Source organism: Ceratosolen solmsi, unplaced genomic scaffold, assembly GCF_000503995.2.
Source record: "Ceratosolen solmsi marchali unplaced genomic scaffold, CerSol_1.0 scaffold1, whole genome shotgun sequence".
NCBI classification, from domain to species: Eukaryota; Metazoa; Arthropoda; class Insecta; order Hymenoptera; family Agaonidae; genus Ceratosolen; species Ceratosolen solmsi.
This window is the reverse complement of record NW_011948415.1, coordinates 9,625,902-9,652,646: the sequence shown is the minus strand read 5'-3', so window position 1 is coordinate 9,652,646 and position 26,745 is coordinate 9,625,902. Positions and strand designations below refer to the sequence as shown.

The window sequence follows — 26,745 nt, the reverse complement described above, 5'->3', positions numbered from 1 at the left end:
CATCAGCTTTCACTTCTCACTGCTTACAATGTTCTTTTTGTTATTCCTTTTTTCTACATATATCACGACATAAGCTTTTAGATGGAATTCCTATATTTTATGTTGATATTTCCTTTTGTTTTATTTATTTATTTATTATTTTTTTTTTTATTCTAAAGCTTTCTTCGCCTTTGCTTATATATATTTTAATCTTTTACCTTCATTTTATTGCAACATTAATCAATGTATTAGAAAATTTTTCGGTCAACTGTGAGAGTAATACTGTGAGAATAAATGGTACGATTTAAGAAAGAAAAATAGTTACATTATTCATGTATATTTATTAAAGAATCTCTAGCTTAATTTCTTTTTTTTTTCGGGGTTTCTACGTTTTTTGTTTATTGAACAAAATTTCAATCCAAACTGAGCCTTAATGCTTTTATAAAACTACTAATTAGGCAAAATATCTATTTTAAAAATTAATTATATTACTAGTTGTAACTAGACACGATAACTTTACACATTATTAAACGGGACAGAGAAGACGACGTATATCAACAAAATATTTAAATATAATAAATAATTTCTTATCGTTTTGCAATATTTATAAAGAGTCAAGAACTAAAATTTCACTCTCACAATTGTTTTTCAACCGTATATTTATAAGAAAGCACTCAAACTGAAATTTTTATAGAACATTTTCCAGAATGCTGTTTTGAGTCGATGTGTACGCCCAGAAATTAGTGTAGAATAATTAGATCTACTTATTTACAATTAATGCGGAACGCTTTTATAAAATAATAATAATAAAATAAAGATTGACATAACCAAGACTCTGAATGTTATATATAATAGTTCGATTAATTCTCTTATGTATACTCTATTATTGTACAATTTTTTCAGTTCCCATAAAAAAAAAGATCTACTGTAGTATTAGCATATGTGTATGTAGAATACATTTAAAACAAAACAAAATAAACAAAAATAACTTCAAAGTCCATAATTATCGTAAATAGTATAGGTAAATAACAATTATTGAATAGGGTAGATATAAATAATTTCTATTCACGGACAATAGAAATATACGACTTTTCGATTTTAGCACTAAATTGATTGAAAAATCAATAGAAGTATTTATTATTCCTTTAGAAAATGCATAAATATTGATAACGCATATTTCCAATGAATATTCAGCTTTTAATTATAAATAAGCAGTGTCCCAATTTTATATTACAAGCAACCTATATAATTTAAAGTCATAGTTAAGAACAATAATATACAAAGTTAGCAGTTTACATCTACAATTTTATATTTACTGTAGATATAATGTCAACATTTTTTTTTTGCATTTTTTTTTGTTTTGTTTTTTGTTTTTTGTTTTGTTTTTTGTTTCACTTAATCGAATTATATAAGAAGTTGTGAAAATTATATTATCAACTGATATGTTAATAAAAATATTGATAAGAAAATATTGGTTTGTTACCTGCACAATATAGTTCATAATTTTGTTTTATGCCTTCTTTATGAAAATAATCCGCAATACTATAAAATGTCAAGCGACAGCAGTACTTTGTTCTAAAAACAAGTACTATAAAAAAATATTCCTGATAACGCTAAATTCACGTTAATATTTGAAATAATTATTACGTGCTTCATGCAAGATAATCGAATGAAGATATTCAGGCCAAGCATGTAGCAAACGAATTTTTAAACTAACATAATTATTAACGGATGTTTCCAAAATGAAATTAATAACATTTTAAATCATATATTCATTAAGCAAATTCACAGCGATTTGTTATTCATAAGAATGATAGTTACATATAAAATCAGACTTCCACTCACATCGTGCACCCAAGACCATACTATTTCATATATAACATTGTTATGAATCATTTTAATTATGTATTTCATGTAATCAATATTGAATTAATTCCGCAGCTCATATTACCCATATTATTAATATTATATCTAATTGTTACAACGCGATCGTTACTCCTGACTGCAAATTATATTCGACACGAGTGCTTCGATCATGCATTTAATTACGTACATATGAGCGCGTTATAGCGGCACTTTTAAATAAGAAAAATATGTAGTTGCACTCTTTGTCGATAGGAATGAGAAATTGTAAAATTAATGAAAAAGAACATAAAAGAACAAACAAGTAAAGAACACAAAATTACAAACACGACTTGCTTCGTCGTATTATGCACGATCGAAAAAGCAAAACTGCAAAATACAAAGGATATGTAATAAAAAAAATTTCTCTCCCTTTTCCATCATTTACAATATAAATTCAACAAAATATTTGCAGTTATAGACGAACTTCGTACTCGATGTACCGATTTTTTTTTTATCTCTTTCGTATCCCCCCCCCACCCCCTTTCGCTTCATATCATTTCTTCTACGTAAAAATTAACATCCTGGATAATCATACGCAGCTATCGCATTGCACATTACACATGCGTGCATACATAATTGTCTAACTTGATCGTGATGGATACATTTCTCACACAAACCTCATATGTTTCGCATCGGTACATAAATTAACATCCACTTTCCTTTTCCCAGTTTCCCCAGTTTGGCGAACTTAGGAGCAAGTCGCGCTGTAGCAATCTTCACGTATGATTCTTCCACAATTCTTAATCACTTTGAATGTGAAGAAATCGATAATATGTTGCATTTATTCACCCATTTATCGCGGTGAAAATCTGTTGTGAGTATGATTCTTCTGCGAACGATCCTTCATTTCCACGGGATTATACATCATTGGTCCCTAGATTTATTAAAAAACAAAAAATACGTTTATTAAAATAAGAGTTACTGATAATAAAATATGTATGTAATTAAGATGTAATTAAACGACTTATACGTCTATGCATAAATTTAAGACAACATACGTACATGCACTCGCGTGCATACACACACGCGCGCGCACGCACGCACACACACACACACACACACACACACACACACACACAAAAGACCATATGGATGTAAGTTTGTAAGTTTAATATTTTCTTTGAATCGGATTATTTTATTAAATTATTTTCATTTTTATTGTAAGTGTTATAATAATTATTGGTACTTTGTATCTCATTCTACCAATCTTTATTATGCATGACTGATAAATATTATATGTATAAAAATACAATCAAATTAATCGAATATTTTATATTTTATGATATAAATTTCTTTATTAACAATTGGATATTAAAAATAAATAGTAAAATATATATAAAAAAAAGTATGAACATAAATAATTAAAGTATTAATAGTGTATACATAATAGTTGACTATGATAAAATCGTAAATAAAATGAATTATTTAGTTTTTGATTTAATTAATTTGATTTCAATTGCAATAAAATAAATGAACACTGAATAAAGCAACAATCGCCCAACAGTATGATTATGCGAATTCTTGAAAATTAAATCATAATAATCCAAAATTTAATTAACAATATATTAACTTTTATTATTTAATTTAATTGTAAAAATAAAAATAAAAATACGATCTTTTATCCTAAATATATCATTTATTAAGTATAATATAAAAATTATTAAATAAAAGAATATTTTTATGCAAGAGTTTAATGATACACTTTACGAAACATCATGAAATTATAATACATTCCGATTCTTTCTATTCATTATATTAAATAATAATTAAGATTTTTAATTTAATGAACAAATATATACTAATAGTATACTGTTTATATTTACTGTTCCAGTACAAATCTTAATACTTTTACGGTTAAAGCTTTTTAAAAATTATTTCAAATTTAAGTTAATAAATAAAAGACTATGTATAAAGTAAATAAATTTAAATATTTATACTCTCACTCTCTCTCTCTCACTCTCTCTCTCTCTCACTCTCTGTCTCTCTCGCTCTCTCTCGCTCATTTTATATATCTATAGAGAATATAAATATTTAAATTTATATAAATCGATATATTAAATGAAGAGTTTTACATAGACTTATTAAAAGTTGAGAAAAGTTTTATAATCAGAACGATCAGATTTATCTAGATTGTGAATTTATATAAGTTTCTACAAGTTTTAGAATATCTGATGGGTCAATAGAAAAATGTTTATTAAATTTTTTAAAATGAAAATTATATATTCAGTAGGGTTTCGTTACACTAAACTTTTTTTTTTTTATAATGCATTTTCAATGCTACAAGTCTATACATAAAATTACTCCATAAAAATCCTTTGTTTTTATACCGTATGAAAACTAAAATGAGAAACTGTATATGTTAGCAATACCGTAATAACGTTTTATTGATTAATATTGTTGCTTGTATGGTCATAAAAGCTGTTTCAATAAAAAAAAACAAAAAAAAAACAAAAACAAACAAATTAAAATCTTCAAAAAAATTTATTTTTAATATCAGAAAAATTGTGTATATTACATAAGCAAATGGATCATGCACAATCGATAATCGTGCAAATTATAAATCCATTTCAATTTTTCATATCTTTATTTTTAAATGTAACTAAATACCTATTTATTCATTTAATATATATTTATATAAATAATTATTTCATAATTTTCAACATTAATATTTAATATTTAATGCGAAATATTGAAAAAATATATTACATTATTCTTATATTTACGTATAAAATACTGCGTTAGCTAACTACATTAAATGAAATTCAATTAATAGCATAAATGATTTTCATTGAATATTAGCTGTTATAATTTTGTCAACAAAACACGATTACAACGCTATTTAACATCAAGTCCACATTAAATAATGTAGCATATACTACACACAATATTAATAAATATTTTCTCATTACAAGATTATTTGAATTTATATTTTTCAAATAGCCAATCACATTTGATATATAATCGAAATATTAATAAATTACATTATAATGCAAGCTTCTAACGTTTAAAACTTCATCGGGGACTGTTTAAAAGAAAAAACTGCTTTAAAAATTTTTAATTTTTCTTGAACCGAAGTCAAATCTTAATTTAAGGGTTTCACAAACCCTTCAACTACATACTTAATTCTGATTGTATTTTTATATATTTTAATGTGCGTATAATTAATTATAATTAGACTAAAAATATGAAATACAAAACTATTATGAAAAAATGTAGTTAAATAAAAAATAATATTTTGTATATGCGAGTATATAATGAAAGTGAGCAGTTTTTTTAATGTTACTAGGAAATGCAAATGACAAGCAATGAATACGTAGCGAAAAGTACGGTAAATTAAAACTAAGTATAAAAAATGCATCAAGCTTTCCCAAAATTTACATCAACGTAATATTTTATAAACAAACAATGAAATAAGGTTAGCTTGAAAAGCATATTATTGTTGTTATAATTTGTGCACTAAAATTAATTATGTGTAAAATAATGGTTACGACATCGTTAGAGATCCTACCGAAATGCCCGATTAATATAGTTATTTTGCTCGTAGAGTAAACCTGTGCATTGTTGAAAATTGATGTAAAATAATTCGCGAGATCCTAAATCTAATCAATGATGAGTGACTATCGGTAATGAATGGGGATTATAATGCAGTGCCTTTACCTTGTCCCGTTGAAGAAGTCGCGGATCCCTCATTGTGTAGCTCTGAACCTCTCGAGATAACGAACTAGTCGAGCTCCAGCGCGAGAGCTGTGATATTCATGTACAAAATACAACAATCTCACTGATTGCCTCTTTCTAATACTTTATCTCATTATAAACTTTTGCATTGTGTTGTATTGTAATTATCAATTATGGTTAGCTATCGTTATTTTTCGGAAAAAATTATCCATCTAATTTGAAATAATCGTTGAATAATAAACATTATGCAATGCTTAGACTTTTATTGATTTATCATTAATAATCAGTACACATGTATGCATGCACATCTACACATTCATACATACGCACGCACGAACGCACGCACGCGCGCACGCACGCACGCACGCACACACACATTTCCCTTTACGAACGTTGGGTAAATAAAACGGTTAAAATTATTATATTTTTCAATTATTTATACAGTAAAAAAAAAACAGTCAAACAATTATTTATACAGTCAAAATATATACAGAAAGATAGATGCAAGATTAAAATAAAATTATGGGTATTATAATGTTATACAACAATAAGATAAGGATTAAATTAACAGTTTTGTATGTGGAAAATATTTCTGTTAAATACTCTTAGTCTTGTATAATCTTTGATTTTTGTAATAAACAATTATTAATTTGAAAAAGAAATCAAACTTTATGAAATAAAAGTATAATAAATATCGATAAATCTATGATTTATGTAACATAAAATAATATAAAGCATAGATTAAGTCGAAAAATATATTGAAAAAATAAAATCAAAGTAATATGTATAATTTTTTTAAATCAATATTTTTCTAATAAATAATTGAAAAACATTTGAAATCTGTCAGAGAAATTTATGAAATTCAAATTATATTTCTATGAGATAAATTATATATAAAAAGATACAGATACAGAGAGAGAGAGAGAGAGAGAGAGAGAGAGAGAGAGAGAGAGAGATAAAGGGAGACTAGAAGAAGGACGAGTACATGATGAATACATAATTGTCATAATTTTATAATTTTACGAGGCAGTAACATATACCAATGTGGACGAATGAAAAGACGATAATAAACAATATATATATGATAATAACTTGAGAATGTCGATCTAAATATATGCAGCTATGCGTTTTATAAATTATATGAAAGATCACATTATTTATCACAGTATTTATATAAATAAATTTTATTCTAATGTCAATTCGGTTTATTAAATGATAATTTTAATTAGAACATCCGTATTATTTATCACATTCTTCATATTCACAAACGCTATTAATTATAAGTATTTTAGAAATATTCAAGAGAATAATGATTGAAAATATAACACGTTATCTTTAAATTGAGTATGCTTCAAATGAAAATAAAACTACGAATAAAATAATTCTCCTAGATTAAGAGAAAAATTAGATAATATAAAACGAATATCCTAAATAAATTATAAAACAATGTTATATGGCACTACACCGAATGATACAATGGATTTGTATCGATCAATTAATTTTATTATAAAAATAAGGAACAAAATGCTATTAATGCTATTATTGAAATATACACTAGAAACTTTGTAGCATTGTATGGAGATTTTAATTACAAATTCTCAATGCAAGCGCACAATATAAATAATTGATACAAGTAAAATTAATAGTATTGATAATTTATTCATGTATTTTATGAATAATTACAATTACGAAAATATCCAAATGATGTTATACGGCTAACAAATTAAAAATTCGTAATACTCAAAATAGAATATTTAAAAACCAAACTATTAAGATTTATGGCAATACTCAACGTAAAATCATATTGTATCAATCATATCTGTCAATTGTAGGCATTAAGATTGAATTATTATCTAGAGCAATACTTTCAATAAGAAATACAATAAACGTTTAAGGAACAAATTATTACCATATATTTTTTATCTTAATTGAAAATAATATTTACTCCATATTATAACATTTAAAAGTCTGAAACAACAACATTTTCCTCTATAATTTTAATCCCTAAAAGTGCTTTTAAAAATGTCACGGTACAGTCTACAATTTTGAATACAAATAATGTTTTTCTATCTTCATTTGTTAAAGGAACTGATATATTTTTAAATAATTTTCACTTTTGAAACTTATGAAATTACAAAAATCTACAACAATGAAATTTCTTATTTATATATAACCGGATTAAGCTTTAATTTAAGGCCATTATCTTCTTTCAAGATCTAATTTTTATTTCGTTCCAAATGAAAAAAAATATTTTATGCTTTTTAAATGTATATAAAGATACGTATGGAAAATAATTCGTATGAATAACGCAAGTAATACGTTTATTAATATAATAAAATATTTGATTTTACTTACATGTTATTTATTTTTATATGACATTTGTATAAAATAGCAAAAACAATAATGGCATTAAATTTTAAGGAATTTTGCATTTATGACTCGTTTGTATGTTATACAAACTGCTAGCTTTAAATACATTATTTAATAATAAGTAAAAGATAAATGTATGTGCGGGTATATATAAAGGAGTATTGAAGTAGATCCCAAAACCAAAAACACAAAGATGAGCAAAGTGAAAGAATGAAGAAAATTTACGCATTGTTTTATAACCACGAAAAGCTACATTTTAAGCAATTACACTACTTGCATGCCAAAATTTAATTCATATCACCGTCACGTTTGTGATCATCATATGAATAAATTAAGTACATTTAATATTAAAATTAAGAATAATGTTAATTGGAATATACGAATGGAACCCAAAAGATATACTTTGATACATTATAAACATTCAGCTAAGTATAAAAATTAATATATGTTCATATTTAAAATTGAAATAAAAAAAAATTAAAAAAAAACTACAAAAACTACTAAAGAATAACTATGTATCGTATTAAATTATGAACAGTCAATACGTTTTCTTCAACCATTGAATAACAGAATAATTTGAAGCTCAGAATCTCGTGCAGTTTCAATAAATACGCAAATTTATTTATTAAAATTTTCGGTTGTAAGGTACTGTATATTGTACATAATATATAACCTGTACTTGTGAAAAGTCAAAATTAACATTTTTAAGAAGCTTAAATAATCGAAAACTTATACAGAAAAGCAAGTGAGGGCACGCAAGAATTTCTTATTCATAAAAACACAATTGAATAAAGTAATAAAAATAATAAAGGAAAATAATTAAATTTATGCAAAATAAAGAAAATATTTTACGAATTTATAATAATCTTAGGGCTACTTGTAATCTAACTATTTATAATCTTAAACATATTGTTTCAAATATATTTTAATTACAAGAAAATACATCATTTGCTTTTTGCTTATTACAAAAGATAACGTACACTCTTTATAGCTTTATACTAGTAGTCCAAAAATACAATTGAAAACATGTAAGACGAGTGAAATTTATAAAGATATTTTATTCTTACTATTCGTAATAATTGTTATTTGGCTAGATCATTCTGCTTCCCCAACTGCTTAAAAACAGAATACATAAAGAATGTGAATTAAATACTTAAGTAAATTGCCTTTTATTTCAATTTAATTATTTTCATTATTACCATACACAATTATAAACAGTTAATATTTATACCATATTATTTATTTATACTACAACAAAACACAAATTATTAATACAATATAAATTGTAAAGTATAATATAATGAACAATCCTTATTTTCAAATATTGGAATAATTGTTTCTAATGTTACAACAAATAAATATTATAAACTTATTATTATTATTATTATTATTATTATTATTATTATTATTATTGTAAACATTTCATAAACAAAACAACTAGATCCTTCGTTAAATTGTTTACTTTTAGAATAATATACAGTCGATCATGCAAGGGAAATTTAAGCTAATATAATACATTTATACTTGTTGAAATATTACATAAAAGTATTCAAAACGTACATTGTAAAATTCGTTGCTATCATTTTTTTATTACTATGTACACTACAGAAAATAGGTAAATTATTGTACAAAAACCAATACACACATAATAAAATAAATAAATCAAAAAAAAGTCAAGAATTAGATTTTAGCAATAATTATAATTGATACAAATTCACTAGTCTATTATCTTTCATACGCATGAATATAAAAATGAAAATAAAAATTAAATTTGTCCGTAGCAAAACAATTTCATTAAATTATTAAATATACTTGTAAGAAAGCAATTGGTAAATACAAATAAAACAATTAATGCTTTGCATACTAAATAGATTTTCCGAAATAATAACTCAAAGGATATTTGTATTTGTTTTCTCAATAGTAAAGTAATGCATAATTAATACATTAATTCAATTCACAACTACATACTATAGAGTATAATGAGTGATTTGTTTCATTATTAACTTACCGTTTGATTGTTTTCAATTGGTTGCGGAGCGATAGTCGATGACGGAGTTAAGAAATCCACGGGTGCATTTGCATCGTTGACTGTAAAAAAAAAAAAAAATAAAATAAAAAAAAAATTACAATACAAATGAATAACAGTAATAATAATATCTCATTTTCGTTGCTTAATCAAACGCTTTTCACACGATATAATAAAGCCATCCGCATAGCTTGATAATAAATTAGCATGAATATCCTCAATTGTTGTTGTTTTCCTCGATTAGTCGATTTTTAACTCGACAAATCAAACATCGAAATGAATTTTCAAATGAAATAGCTAATGTAAGGCAAGTACCCTTGACCCTCGACCCTCGACCTTTTAACGAACTCGTATGGTACCATGGAGTAGTACCGTATGATCCAATATCATCTGATTAATTACCTGCGGCAGGCATGAAGAGCTGAGGCGAAGAAGCTGCGATAGGCATTGTCGGGGATCCGGCTGGTGTTGGTACAGCCAGTATTGGCGGCATTACGGCAGGACTGCCGGACTTGGCGGCACCAGAATTCATCACATCCACATAATTGGCCCGCATATTTCGGCTCCTCGAAAGCTTGTATATGTTTCCACCACCACCACCACCACCAACGCTGCCGCCACCGTTGCCACTGCCGCCTCCGCTGGCCCCACCACTGGCGATCAATTTCGAGTTATTGAAGTTTAACGTATCCTCCGGCAAAGTTGCGACGGGGGCGGCTGACATCATCGAAGGGACGGGATTCTGACTAATAATCGCTGGAGTCTGATGAAAGCTCGGGATATCCGTAACTTTGGGAGGTGGTGCCAGAGGAGTCGAACCTCCATCTTCCTCCTCTTTATTCGTCCACTTCTTCGCTACGGAGTCCCAAACAATCTAAGGAGACAATATAAAGCACACAAATTGTATTTATAAGATTGCCAGACGTGTAATTATTGTTACTACGTGCATGCATGACACGTTCAAGAAAATCTCATCTTGCTTTGTTCATCTAATGTTTGTCATTTTAATAAAAAGTGGGGGGGGGGGAAGGCCATAAAAAAAAATAAATTACCGCGGGATTGCTGTCGTCCGGCAATATCATTTGATTCTTCGGCTTTGGCGCGAGTTTACTAAATAATCCTCCAAACCACGAGCCTCCACCGTTCGCCTGCTTCTTATCGCTTCCCTTCTCCGGCTGTTTTTTAGCATTCGAGGTAGATTTGACCGAGGAGATCCTCGATGGTTCCAGCGATTCAAGTTCTTCCAGCGGATCGTATTGCTTTCCTCTATTAGGGCCCATCGAAATGTTTGGCTGATAGGGCTGATGCTCGATTGGCTGCTGCCGTTCTTGCTCCAGCTGCTATAAGATGAGAAAAAGATTGATTATCGCAATTTTTTCTTGCAAAGTCCATCCTTGATCGCTGTTTTAAAAGCGGAGCTCAAGACTTGAGAGAGAAGGTTGATATTCTACGAATTAAATGGATAAATGGCCAACAGTAATCAAGGAAATACTTTGCATGCTTCAAATCAAATTCACTACTTATTTCTCAATACTAACACAAATGGACAACCGCCTTGCATAATTCATCACAAAAAAAAAAATTCATATTTTTTAGTAAATGAAACGGATTAATTGTTAATCATCGGTTTCTTTCAGAGCAAAAGTAAAAGTCAACTTTTTCAGTAATATAAATTTTATTTTGTAAAATAGGATCAGTTTTATGTTTAACATCGTCTAACAGATTACTATACATAAAATCAAAGATTAGAGGAAAAATAAAAATATTATACAATTCAAGGTTGTTAAATTCATTTGAAATGTAACCGCGACATCATAATACGATACTCAATAAACAGACAAAGTTGCGAGTTACTGTACAAGCATCATGGACGTACATAAAAATGCTACCAACTCATAAAAAGTTTGGGTTGATATATTTGAAAAAGTCATAACGATATAATAATTGTGCACATGATTATAATAAGAATGAGAGTCGCGAGTATTGAAAAAAAAAAAAAAAAAAAAAAAAAAAATGACGCAGCAAAACATGGAATACTCAATAAAATTGCGAGATATCGTGGCATGCAGTACTATCCGGTTATAAAAGTAGAACCGTCGCTCGTTATTCCAAGCTTGTCGGCGCGTCAATGTCAAAAGTCTTGGAGATGCATCGACCGGATGTCACCTTCCAGTCGCGCTCACTCGCGGTGCGGTTATTCGCCAAGGGCGCGTCGATCGGATACGTGCCGCAGAATATTAGCGGCCTGTACCTCGCCCTCTGGGGGATATCAACGTCGCCCCGACGACTCCATGCGTCTACAGTTTCACATATAACGTCCTTTCTCCGTATATGCGGAGCTACTCTCACGACCTTCTTCTCCTCAAAGTTGCAATACTGCACCAGAGATTGTCCGCCGGTATCGCCGCCGCCAGTGCCCGTCCCGTAGCCGTTCGTGTTGACGTTTTTGCGCGTCTTGTCCGACTTGAGGCCCAAGGCCGCGTCGGCCAGATCGTCGAGCTTCATCTGCTGGAACTGGATGTCCAAATCCGTAGTCGGTCGGCTCTTCGCGAGCTTCCCCTCATTGAGGGCGTCGCCGGCCTCGTCGGCGTCCTCTTCCTGCCCTTCCTGCTTGCACGTCGTTCCGTGCCCTTTCGGGCACTTGAGGAACACCGCCGACTGGGAACTCGGTGGCCTTGAAGCTGGACTGACGCTTCTCCGCGACTTCGGCTCCTCGACGCTCGGGCCAATTCGCGAATACGTCGCGCTCACCCGTGCGTACTTGAGCCGCTGGACTTTCTCCACGATCGGCGGCTTAACGCCCGGAGCGAAGTCCTCGGCGCTGAGCATCAGCGGCGCCGCTCCGACGCCACCCGGAGCTTTATCGGCGCAGCGACGCCGACGCAGCGCTTGCGATTCGCGCGCCTCCGAGAGGCAGGCGAGCTTTGGGGTATTAGTTAGATGACAGGCGGGGCTACTTACTTCCACTGCGCTTGCTTTCTTGACTGGCTTCTCTTCCAGCTTTTCCGACTGGCCACGCGCAGTGGAGCGAGAGAGAGAGAGAGCGTTAAAGAAAGAGGCGTTGTGTCATTAATGGCGTTAGTCCCAAAATTCTCATGTTAAGTAAGGACGATTCGTTTATATAAGAAGAGCTCGCTCGACTTCTCTATTCTAGATTTCATGTCGAACTTTCTTCCGCTCGTTTTACAAAAATTCAAACCAAACGATCCAGAATCCATTGCAATATGTACACTGCTTCCTAAATTTGGCTTTTTTACTTTTGGATTCTTACGTATTCGATTGATAAATGCTTTATTATTATTATTATTATTTTTTTTTAATTTTTATACATGTACAAGAAAACGTATACCTGAGCCTTTATGTACTATAAAGCTCCATCGAAAAATAAATTAAATAATGACAAAATGAGCCCGAACGAAATGCCAATTAATTACCGATGTATGCCACTCGGTATTCTATTCTAGAATTACTAAGAGAATTCGGCAGTAAATAAAAGAATATTTTTTATAAATTACTTCTATTGCAAGATTCCTTCCTTTTCAATAAAAACATAAATTCAATATAATCTTTTCCTTTTTTCCTTTTTTCCTATTTTTATATCTAATTACGATTCTGCGCCGCTTAATTTTAAAAGCATTACAGAATTTACAATGATGTAATTTTATTTAATATATCTATCTTACGATATTTTATAAGATAGAAAACGCCGTAGCTTGTTCGATCAAAAGCCGGAATAAGGAGATCGAAAGTAGCTCATTCTTATCTTACAAAATGTAGTTCAAAAATGTTCGAATTTCTCTGATTATTTAGATGTATTGAATGATTTTGAAATAATACTCCAAATCTTTATTATATCACAAATTTAAAACCAAATGCTTTTCATATATATATATATATATATATCGAACAAATTTGACTATACAAATTTTTATTTGTATTTACTCATCAATGGCCCATACTTTCATAATCCCTGATTAGTAAATGATTGTGAGTTACATTGAATCTTAGCTAATAATTAATAATATTAAAAGCAAAAATAAAGCTCCACCGACTTACCTCATGAGTCCAATTATTCTGATGCTCTAAGTGCTCTATATCCTGATGATCTGACTTATATGGTGTATTTATCGATTGATCCCATTCTGATTGTGTGTACATTCTATTTGCATAATCTTGATGCTCGTAGACTTGTTGCTGATGCTGCTGTTGCGACGTCCAATAATCTTGTTGATACGATTGATAATGTTGCTGTTGCTGCTGCTGCTGCTGCTGCTGTTCTTGCTGCTGCTGCTGCTGCTGCTGCTGCTGTTGCTGTTGCTTTTGATGCTGTTGGGAAATATCACCCACGGTTTCATCGTGATATTGTATTTCGTGATCCGATATAAGGCCATAAGAATCTTGAACCGAATTGTTCAAGGACTTTGACTGCCATGTTCCATGGGAGTCCACATCCAACGTTCCCATCATCGAATGATTATTATTATCTACATTGTGCGAATTTTGACCCGAGCTCCATTTTTGTTGATGTATCTGAGTGTCGGCGGATTCTAGATTTGCATCAGTTGTACAAGAAATTGGCCCGCCGTGATTACTATCTTGAATAATTTCGCCCTTTTCGTACTTGCCGACAATCTCAGCAAGATTGTTTAACCATGGGAGATTCGCTAAATCTTCATCCGAATCTTTATACACAGGATCGTGATATTTCAGTCGATCCCCGAGGACATAAACATTCTTAATAAAGGACTGCTTGTACTTTTCTGGTTCGCCGATTATATTCAAAGCCACTTGTTCGATGTATAAGAGAGCTTTATCAATAAGTCCATAATCCACCATTTTTACGGCTACATCGAATTTAAAGGTTTGCAGTTCGATTAATGTAAATGGCTCGCTTAACTTACGAGCGTACTCGTAAATCTCGGTAAGCACGATCGCTTCTGTACTAACAAACTCGGCATAAGGCTTATGATGATTAGCACCAATCAAAACAAGTTTCACGTTATTACATCCATATGAACCAAAGTCAACCTGAGAGAGAATGTAGCAAAAATGCGCGGCATAAATGTCACCACGAACAGCGAGCGTATCGCCGAGAGTCAAAATGGAACGACGATTTATATCAGGATTCGCTGACGTATTGGAAATAATCATTGCTAAATGAGGCCTCCAGTCATCCCATCTCGAATCAGAAACGCACTAAAAATTAATTAACTTACAATGTAATTCCTTATTATAAATAAATTTATAATTTAAAATTTCACATAAGATTTATAATTATTGTTTCTTCTAGCATATTGTTCAGTAACGTTAATATATTCTACTCTAGATTATAAAAAATTAAAAATGGCTAAGATTACATAAAATGAATGCGCTGTATATCTGAAAACTTACTGTTACACTTGCAGGGACACGGCCTGAATGAAGCTGATATAAAGTTTGTAATGGATCTTGAGGTGGCAAACTATTGGCGAATCGAGTCATGACAGACGCGTGAGTACGCTTGTCTAGTTTGCTTGCTAGGAAAAGAGCATGTCCCCATAGATTCTCAACCATTGCAAATTCTAGTCAGAAATGTTTGGTTACAGTATTTATTATTTTAACATTAAATATTCTAGGGCATGATATATTCTTATTATTATTATTATGCGGGCTGCTCTTACCTAAAGCTTCTTGAACTAAACCATAAAGTAAAGTGTTTCTAAATTCATCGGTCAACTGCTCCATAGTTTTTCTAGGCTTAATATGATCCTCTTTTTCATGCAATGGTAAAGTATCAGACGTGGCTCTATCACCACCAGAAGCACCAGATCGCTGAGATATCATAGATTCTCTACGAATATGCTCTGTAGGTGGTTTGTTCACTTCATATGGATAAGCATCTTTATTCCTCAATAACAAGGAAGCAATATCAACACCAACAACGTTCTGTAAATTTATTTCATAATTTAAAAATTATAAATACCCAATAAAATGGTTATTAATTAAAGCAGCAAGTTTTATTTTACCCCGTTCTGTTGAATTAACATAATCATCAACTCGTATATGAGAACGTAAGATGAAACTTCAAAAATATCATCGTTCGAAGATGCCTTCTTTATTTTATTTTCGCAGTACTCAATGATTGTTCTCTTGTGAGTGACACCTCTGAAAGATACAAGCAATAAATATTAATTTAAACTACTTTAAATATTATGTATTATAAAATACAATTTATAAAAATTGCAAATAATGCAGCGAGTTTAAAAAGACATTGCATACTTTATCAAAGGTCCCGGATAACTTCGAAGCTCGCGTGATATTATGTCGTGGGGCAAAAGATAATCCATTTTTAAAATATCCACTTTGGCTCGTTCGCCTTCGTTCGGATAATTTGCATGAACGTGTAATAATGCACCAATTGAAAACGTACCTGAAAACAAATATTATAACGTATATTATAATAAGTCGATTCCAAAATAATATTTAGTAATTTAAAATCTACCCTTCGCGTGAGCAGACGAGAACTTTGTTGGGGTTAATCTTGATGAAACAGTTGTTTGATCCTCCAGTAATGATATATCTGTTAAATTTCGCTTTTCACTGGAATTCCTAAAAATAAAGATCACAATTCTGTTGTTTGAAATTTTTAACAAATCTGACAATCAAATTTAATGTAATTCAGGTAGAAAACGCGAGTTATAAAATTATATAAACCGTTGATTAGAAACTTTTACATGTGACGAATGAAATAATAATATTACACTTATACATATACAATATTAAGCATTCCTTCTAGCAAACTACTTTTCAACTTTAAAATCACCTAATTGAATTTCGATTAACAATATTTCGTCTTTGTGAAGAACTTCTAGTCCATCCAGAACATCCGAAACACGAGACATATAATGCTTTATTTGCCGAACGGAAGACAATTTTTGCGTCTGTAACCACTCTGGCGTGCAAATGGAATCGAACAACATAAATTGTTAGTAAAAATTAATTGTTAAATATTATATTAAAGTATATGATGATAAAGTAAAAACAAAAAATTATATTCAACCGTCGTATTAGATAAATTACTATAATTAGAATAAATTTTACGAACATATTTTGTACCTGTCATCACAAGAACTTCGACCAGAATGAACACTGGCTCTGTCTTCGGAATAATTTGTCGTAACCCCCCTTGCTATTTGTTGATGATGTTGATAATATTTATGATACCACTCAGCATAAGCAGCGGGATCAGTTCTGCGTAGATTTTCGAGATATGCGTAATAATTACTATTGTAATTCGTTCCATAGTCGTATCCTTGATAATCTAACATCAATGAAAATAATTTTATTATACGCTGGAATATTATACATGATTATAAAATATAGGCTTATCCCAATACATACTATTATAACCATATGAAGAATATAAATCCCTCGATCGCGAGTAATACTCTCTTTCTCTGTCATTATATGATGATCTACTAGATGGCCTAGAACTGAGTCAAAATTTTGTTAATATTACTAATATTATATTATTTTTGTATATTATATTATTGTATCATTAAAAATAACTATTCATAAAATCTAATTAAATATGAAATTTAATTAACTAAAATATTTAGTTAATTAAAATATTCAAAAATTAAAAATTAAGTAAAAATCTGTAGTTAAAAAGAACGTTTAAACTCACTTTCTTCCATAAGAATCATCGTAATATTCTCTTTTATAATTTTCCCGTGAATCATAATCCGGAAACCTTCTAGTTCTTCTTTCATCGCGTCGCCTATCTCTTTCGCGATCTATAAAATCACGATCCCTCGGATATCGTGGATCAAATTCTCTGCCCTCTCTATCTAAACGTCTAGAATCAGATGTTCGATCACCTCTACGCTCATCCATTCTTCTTCTACCATCTCTCTCATCAATATCCTCCTTCATCCTGGATCTTCTATCCAAATCTTCTCGTGGATGGCGATCACGATCGAGATCATCTCGACTGGCATGGCGCCGATCATCCTCCCTATAAGAAACGTCTCGTCTCTCCAAATCCTCCCGAGAATTGTAAGTTCGATCATATTCTACACGTCGACGTTCATAATAATAGTCATCGTCGTATTCTCGCTCTCGATCGTAACTGAAATAAATCAAAATCTTTAATACAAATTTAAAAAAAAAAAAAAAAAAAAAAAAAAAAATAAATAAATAAATAAATATAAAAATAATAATTTCAATTACATTCCAAAAGAAATTCATCTTAAAATTATCGGCAATTACAAGCGAATTATTTGACATTCTTAATTAAGAAGTACGTTATAATAAAATAAAATTAATTAAAATAGCCATATTAATTATGCATTAATAATATTTAAGAAATATAACATTTATTAACAAACTTATAAAATATATTTCTAGATAATTAATGAAGTATTTAAACTACTATTACGAATTATTTAATAATACCAATTTTTAAGCTCAATTTTATTTTAATTTCAAACATCTATAAAATATAAATAAATAAATGCATCATTATTTTTCATTTTCACTTACTATAAAGGTTTCCTACTGTAATCATACCGAGGCATTCTAGATTTTGGACTCGATTCTCTACGTCTATCTCTACTCCCTTCCCTGCTATTTACTGAACCTTCATCATCGCCGTCTTCATAAGAATCTCTACGATTCGGTAAACTCGAGCTTATTTGACTCTCGGCAATCGAAGCACCGACGGCTTCCTCTCTCTTATTTCTATTATCATTCGATGAATCTTGAGTTGCGTTCGAAACTGGAAGAATAATGATATTTAAATTTACACGAGTACAAGCCTTTACAATGGACAAATATGCACAAACTTATATTTAACATAAATGTATTTTGTAATTGAAAGTTATTTTCTTCAATCGTCTTAACGATTTTAAATTTCATCATTTCCGACATTCGATCATCGTCATTTAATACATCAAATAATGTAAAACTATAACCTATATTACCTATATCATAAAATATAAATTTTAATTTAAAGCCAATTATTAGTCAAATTAGCTTTATCATAAGCCAATATGTACAATATCACGTAAATCGTGATTGCACTCACTTGGTGTCGCGTTTATTTGTTGCGAGCCAGTTACAACCCGAGCACCGCCCACTCTATCCTCGGGTATTATCTGCACCGACTCGTTGGAGGAGGCACCACCAGGTATCTGTCTCACAGCACTTTCCACCGGCTGGATCGTCCCCTCGGGCTCGTTGCCCCGGCCAAGCACTTCTCTTGCCGTTGCGGGCTCGAGTTGAGGGACCAGGAGAATGGCCGACGGGGACCGTTGTTCTTCACCCGAGGGTTCGTTGCGCGACTGCTGAGGCGGTACCGAACGCTCGCGACCTGACGGGTCATTCCGACGTTCTACGACTTCCACCTCGCAATTGCGCTGCTGCTGCTGTTGTTGCTGTTGCTGTTGCTGTTGCTGTTGCTGTTGTTGCTGTTGCTGCTGCTGTGGCTGGTTTTGCTGTTGCGGCTGCTGTTGTTGCGGCGGCGGCTGCTGCTGCTGCTGCTGCTGCTGTTGTTGTTGTTGTTGTTGTTGTTGTTGTTGTTGTTGTTGTTGTTGTTGTTGTTGTTGTTGTTGTTGTTGTTGTTGTTGTTGTTGTTGTTGTTGTTGCTGCTGCTGTTGTTGTTGTTGTTGTTGTTGTTGTTGTGGCTGATGCTGATGCTGCTGGTGATGTTGTTGTTGCTGTTGTTGCTGTTGCTGTTGCAGCTGCTGTTGTACAACAGGCTTTAGTCGTTCTTGACCCGATGGCAAATCACGTCTATCCGATGGTCTGTCAACTATGGAGAAATTTTTCTTCAATTTATCGTTTTAAATATCAAAATCTTAATGATTAGATTTTAATTTAAGAAAATAATATTGATACCTATGACAGACATTTATAATTTAATTTTAAAATATTAAAATATACGTGAAAATACGTTCGGTTTAAGTATTTCTACAACAAACTATTACATTATGCGATATAGATAAATTTTTTGCATACAATTTAGTACCAAAGTATTTGCTATTTTAACAACAAAATAACGTGAATTCTTTTAGTAAATTCACAATATTTCAAAAACACAAAGAATTTTAAAAACGTATGATTCGATAATCTATTTAAATTTAAATTATTTTAATGTAAACATAAAATTATCATTTGTATTATATTTTATTGTATTAATTGAATAATAATTCTGAATTATTTATTTGAATATATATAAATGTAATCTTGTTATGACACAAACGAATTATGTTTGATAACAATGTACTACAAATTCATATATCAATCATCTATCTTATTTTTATTATTATATGAAAAAACTTTATATCTTCTAAAACCATTCTGCTAATATTCGATCTTTTTTTTAATTCTAATTGATTTAACATGATTACAAAATTGATTATTAATTAAAAAATATTCTTCGTCTAACATTAATTTCAGTTTTAATATCTAATTTCAAATATAAGCATAATTCCAGGACAATATATTAACAATACTTTTTTTTTTGTATATGTATAATTTTAACTTTTTACTTATTTATTAGATTAAAAGATCATACAATTTTAAATTGATAAATTAAAAATGTTTTATGTATAAACAATGAATGAATTAATGTTATTGAGAACAAAAAATATCAAAGGAATTTTTCTATTCTATGCTAATAAGCTATATTTTTTATATAATAATAGAAATTTTATTTTATTTACAACAATAAAAATAACGTAATTGTAAAAGTTTTCTTAAAAATCTTATACGTCGTAAAATGAAATATGCCATTAATTAATTTTCATTCCTATTTGCTCTATCGCGATCGTACTTTCTAAGAATTACGAATGCACATTTAATACACTAACGAAATTTTCTGCTATTAGACTTTAAAAATATAATATGGTAATTTAATTAATAGATTCTGCAAACAAGAAAAATGAATTGTATTTTATAATTATTTTAAATATAAATAAATTATAATTATTTTATAATATAAATAAATCATTAAAAGGTGAATGCTTTAAAATTACTAAAGCATATCTTGAAAGTGGCACATATTCTTATAAAATAATACACCGATTGCAAATCATATATACGCGTCACCGGAATTCTTTAACTGAATAAAATTTTCGTTAAGCTTTGTGTTACCGTGATTGTACAAGAACAAGAACACAGCGATCTTGCATCCTTGGCCGCCTTAATACTACGCGACATAACTTGATATGAGCACTTAAAATGACTCACCCATTATGCTGGTCCGAGTTTGCGCTACGTGTTGTAGCTGCTGCTCCTGGCCGGAAGGATCGTTCCTTCGAGGATCAGAAATCCGAGGGCTGATGCCATTGCCGACTCCTTGGGCGTATTGCTCCTGGCCGGTGGGGTCGTTCCGGCGCGGATCGACGTTGCTCGATTGTCCCGGCACTTCGCGATGGAACGGTATGTCATTTGGCACCTCGTCGTTCTCGTCGTCCTGGCTCGGCGGCAGTGACACGTGCTCGTGGGAATGCTGGTCCGTCAACTCGCCGGTTTCGAGAAACGTGTTTCTGTCGTTCGACGCGAATTCGTAATTATCTGGTGCCTATGATACACAACATTTCGCGTTTACAATGCTGTTTTCATATGTCTGAATAATTAATTTAAATATACACGATTTAGGCATACAAGTTTTCTACAGTCGATGCATTTCGTTATCGCTGGCAAACGAAATATATTTTCTAACGTGACGAATAAAACCCTGAGTTACGTAGAATTATTTTTTAATAAATGATTTAACAATTACCAATAAAAGAACTTGATATGACAGAAGAACAAAATTTTCCCTTGTTTCCTTTACTAATATAATCCACTTTTATTATGTTATGGATATTTCTATTATTAGCTGTGTATTAAATCAGATATTAAATTTATCATTTGAAAGATTTTTAAAAAATTGCAAAATTATACGCAGCCGTATAAATTAAATTTCAATCAATATAATACAATACAATATAAATGCTAATTTCATATTTATAACTTTTACATAAATGTTCGACAATATAAGCGAATTGTATTATTATAATTTGATATTTACAACTTTTTAATACTTAAAGTTTCTGATTAAAATTTATCATATTGCTAAACATTAAACAAGTTTTACTTATTACCAATCCAGATTTAATATTCATAAATAAACGTTATAAATGTTAAATTTAACATAAATTTACTTTGCGTTAAAATTATTTATAGTATGAAATTTATTTATTATTTTAATTTCTTCCATTCGAACATGCTACTCAATAAATACAAATTCAATTCACAATAAAAATATTTAATTTATAAAAATTGCTTGTAATTGATATTTTATTTAATTATTTGCTCAAAACAATAACCAAATGTATATCGATATTAACAATAATGTTTATTCTTAAATATCTTTTATAATAATGAAAATTTTGTCTGAATTTATAATTTTGTATATATATGTATATTATAATGAATGAATTTTGTATGAATATATAATTTTGTATAATATATACAAGAATTAAAATATAATATAAATTAATATAATTGCACACACATTTTAAATATAACTAATTATTAACTAATTTTAATAAGTATGTCATTTACTAAAGCATTACTAAAGTCATTTACTTTAATTCTGTTCTGGATTTTATATTTAGAAATAATTTAAAATATTTCAAATTATATCAAAACCTGCACTATGTTTGCCCAATCTTTAAAAATACGAAAAATATTACTTTATTTTTATATTATATTTAAACAATTTCTTATTTTTATTTACCCTTGTTTTTATCTACTTTGAAAAATATATATAATTATATTTATTTCAATAACTACTTTATTATATTTATATGAAAAAGGATTTTTACCTGCTCTGCAAGAATTGGTTGTTGAATCTGTTGAATTGTGGGCACTTCAATATTATTAGACTCCTGTCTGAAATCACGCAAAACAGCTTCTTTCGATGAATTGGCTTGACGAAGGACTTGATCATTTTCTAAAGTTTCTTTGTTGATTGAATCGTGTGAACCATAAATATCTCTTTCTTGTAATTCAGGTGCAACGACTTCAAGATTAACAAATTCCGAGGACTGTTGAATATTTTCATAATTCTCCACATTTTGTTCCGATGGCCATTGCTTTACACAATGAGCTCGGTCATTGCCAAAAAATTCTTTATCTGACTGTGTGCGCACATTTTGCTTGTACCATTGATCATAATTAGCTTGAGAAATATTTTCCAAAGATTTTGAAGTACCTGGATGAAATCCATCCATTTGTTCTTGCGAAACCACAACAGGACTTTCTACGCTCTAAATAATGAAAATATATACAAAATATATCGTATGAAGCAACTTTATAAATAACAATTTATAATAAAAAATTTAATATATTCGACAACATACATGTTTTGGCTCCAAAATTGGTAAATTATCCGAAGTATTTTCGATATTAACAGATTTTGATGTCGAAACCATTTGAGGAGCCCAGTCATTAGCAGGATGAGGTATTGGTTGATTATCTTTACAAGAAGTACTTTCGATGTGCCGAGTGAATTTCTGAGAAATGGTCATATTGTTCACCCCACTAGATAATTCAGTTACAGTGTGCCAGTTATTATCTCCATTCCAATCGAAATCTGTATTACTTTGATTACGAAAACTTTCTAGATTAGATGCAGCATTACTTTCAGTATTCATCTGGCTAGTATTACATGTCTGAAATATAAAATTTATTTCTATTATAATCTTAATCTGTATCTGTTATTAAAATAAATGTTCAATATATATAATCCTTATAAGATTGAATGTCATTAAGAAAAATAATTTACTTGTGTTTGATATTCATTGAGTGATGTACAACTTGTGGTTGGTGTCAAAGATCTTTTTCGATCTTCTAATTGCTCCGTACTACTCGACATGTTTGCTAAGGAACCTGAAGTAGTGGATGTGGTGGATGAATTAAAATGAGATGGAGGGGCATGAATTTGCTGCCATTCGTTCTTATTTTCCGACAATGCTGATTCTTCGAGTGAACCACCCGATTGCAGTTTCGGCTGTCGCCACTGACTACCTGTAATATTGCCCGACACACCTTGTTGCCAAGATGATACTGAATTAGTTTCTTCAGCTTGAGACCACGTACTAGAGGGTAGAGATTGCTGACGTGGTAAAACGTTCGTGATATTTTCAGAAGAACTTTTTGGCCATTGATTGGGTGGCAATGTATTTTGTGCAGGCCAATTTTTAGTAGATATATTTTCTTGTAACGATTCGTGTGGACTATAACATTGAGATTGATCGCTGTTAGTGGCATTTGTAGATGAAACATCAGTATTTCTCTCTTGGCGTTGATGCGATGATTGACGACTCTATTAGACAAATGACGATAATTAACGCAATAAAAGAATCAATAGTTTAAATTTATATATTCAATATAAAAATTAATTTACATGCATAACTAAAAAATTATATGCCTTACAGTATCTATTTTAACAGAAATTTATTTTTCAAACTATTAAAACATGTAGTCTAAGTACTAATTATGGTAGAATGCATGTAGGTATAACAATTTTACATTCATTTATTAACAAAAAAACTATATACATTTGTATTTTAATTTTGTTTTTAATTTTATATTAAATTCTGTAATTTATAAAACTATTTCAATGGTCTGTAAAATTTGAAAGCTTTTTACTCGTTATATACTAGAAATATTCAAATGATATGAAAAATATTTTAAATACTTACTTGCTGTGGCCAAGGATTATTAACATTTTCAGAAAACTGATCTTGTTTGGGAAGTTTTGATTCTTGCCAATAATTGGATGAATTATCATCGTGACTCGGCCAATTATGCAAAGGAACATTATGTTGATCTTTATTAGTCCAATTGAAATTGTTAACGGCAGAAGGGGGTGGCAAAGAAGATTGATCTTTTTGACTGTGTATTTGACTGGATGGTATGTATGGCAAACTCTGATTATGCTGTTCATTAGACCACTGTGGCTTATCAATAGATCCAGAAAATGATGCGTTTGAATTAGGTCGAGGAGATAGAGAAAACTGAGAGGTCTGACTATAATTTGGATACTGCAATAAGGAATCTGGTGGTTTCGAAGTATTTTCTCTCATCGATGGAGCAGTCCTTGTACTTTCAATGCTTATGGAACTATGTTGATTCGAGAGCACGGAAGCTCTATTATTTCCATTTAAATTTTTATAATAGCCTTCATTAGTGGGAGGTAAAATCGGCTGCTTTTGATTGGTGTAAGATGGAATGAATTGACTTTGAATTGGTTGTTGCTGTTGCTGTTGCTGTTGCTGCTGTTGTTGATGTAGATGCGATTGTGATTCGGATTGTTCGATACTCCAATTCCAAGAGTCATTTCCATTATTGCCATTATCCACGTTCCAATCCCAAGAATCTTCTGTAACTTTTGTTTGATTTGTTGGCGGAGGTTGAAAAGTTGCATTTGACTCAATATTATTTGGTGCTCTATCGATAGGATCTGGATTCCAGGGCTTCTGATTATGAATTCCATATCCAGCAAAATTGGAATCTACTCTTGATCTCGTTGGTCGTACACGATAAGGATTCTACAAATAAAATATAATTTAATAGAAATACAAAGCATCAATAAAGAAATTTGAATAATAAATAATGCAAATAAACTGTATTAATACATACACTCATACTAATGTGAAAGTAGTACTTCTATAAAGAAATTTCTCTAAAAAATCTGTAAAGAAAGAATACAAAAGTTAAATGGGTCATTTTATGGTAAAATTTCTATTGCTTTAATAGAAAAAAAAAAAAAGTATATATAGATGAACGTATGTCTATATATGTGTAGGTATATGTATATATATATATATATATATATACGTGTGTGTGTTCGTGTGTGCGCGCGCGCGCGCGTGTGTGCATGTGTGTGTGTATATAACGTTTTAGATAATGAAAATGCAAACACTAAAAACTAGTGAACGACGAAGTACATTTCCCAATAATTTTATAATACAACACTTGAAGTAATATTCACAGATGAAGTATAAAACAATTAACAACAAAATTATAAAAATTCCTCATTCATGAAATGAACGGAGTAATAAACAGGGATTTCAATATTTTGTAAATTATGTAATCGAAAACACGCGAGGAGGTAATTTCATATTAAAATGTTCGTCATCCAAGTCAATATAGCCACAAAAATTAATACAACCGAGGTCCAAAAAGAGTCAAGATTTCATGCCAGCTGTGAAGCTTTATCTCACTCTCGGCTTTGGCGTTCTATCTCGACTCATACTCGCCGTATTAAACACTCACCCAACACTAATCGCGTTCATAAGTATCGCAAAAACATATTATCCTTCTTGGTACTCTCCCTCGTGCACGTTCAATTCCAATGACTTCTCCGACGTCTTCACGGCTACGTAACCGCGAATGTACAAAATTGCAAACGCACTATAACTCACTGATATCGAGGAAAATTACGGGTGAGTGTAGACATTGCACGGGGAAAGGAATCGCGGTGCACGTCACACAAATTTTTCTGTACTCGATAGTCGAATGCCGCCTAATACACATATGCAACGGCTTAAATGTGTGCAGATATCTTGTGCATATAGTTTGTGGGTATGGAGCGGGAGTGTACGTGGATGGAAAGTTCTCGACTTTGCCGAGAGAGGCGCATCGAGACAAGATAGGACGAGCTTTAACATGGCTCCATTTTTCCGTTTAACTTCTTAATATTAAGATTACTGATTAATTAAGTCCCTACCGGGTCAAGCTCCTTGAATAAG

General features: G+C 30.7%; 1 protein-coding gene across 1 annotated transcript; it reads right to left on the bottom strand.

The window, feature by feature from the left end:
* Nucleotides 1–2,000: 2,000 nt before the first annotated feature.
* On the bottom strand, nucleotides 2,001–26,513 carry Sec16 (endoplasmic reticulum export factor secretory 16). The gene is made up of 25 exons (XM_011495524.1): nucleotides 26,270–26,513; nucleotides 25,634–25,685; nucleotides 24,694–25,542; nucleotides 23,775–24,314; nucleotides 23,350–23,661; nucleotides 22,813–23,256; nucleotides 21,188–21,521; nucleotides 19,654–19,748; nucleotides 18,994–19,485; nucleotides 18,479–18,669; nucleotides 17,622–18,065; nucleotides 17,336–17,427; nucleotides 17,051–17,255; nucleotides 16,437–16,543; nucleotides 16,214–16,364; nucleotides 15,961–16,099; nucleotides 15,616–15,880; nucleotides 15,347–15,516; nucleotides 14,012–15,151; nucleotides 12,308–12,964; nucleotides 11,008–11,295; nucleotides 10,358–10,829; nucleotides 9,938–10,017; nucleotides 5,542–5,628; nucleotides 2,001–2,758 (listed from the first exon to the last, which is right to left on the bottom strand). The coding sequence occupies exons 2-25, from the start codon at nucleotides 25,637–25,639 to the stop codon at nucleotides 2,678–2,680; spliced, it is 7,641 nt and encodes a 2,546-aa protein (XP_011493826.1). The 5' UTR covers nucleotides 25,640–25,685; nucleotides 26,270–26,513; the 3' UTR covers nucleotides 2,001–2,677.
* Nucleotides 26,514–26,745: the final 232 nt, after the last annotated feature.

Excerpts from the sequence above, each read along its gene's own strand:
- Sec16 (XM_011495524.1), bottom strand. Across the intron at positions 16,365-16,436 it reads CTCGTCTGCTCACGCGAAGG|GTACGTTTTCAATTGGTGCA; the intron begins GTAGATTTTAAA and ends ATTTGTTTTCAG. Across the intron at positions 12,965-14,011 it reads AGAATAATTGGACTCATGAG|TCGGAAAAGCTGGAAGAGAA; the intron begins GTAAGTCGGTGG and ends GCGCGTGGCCAG.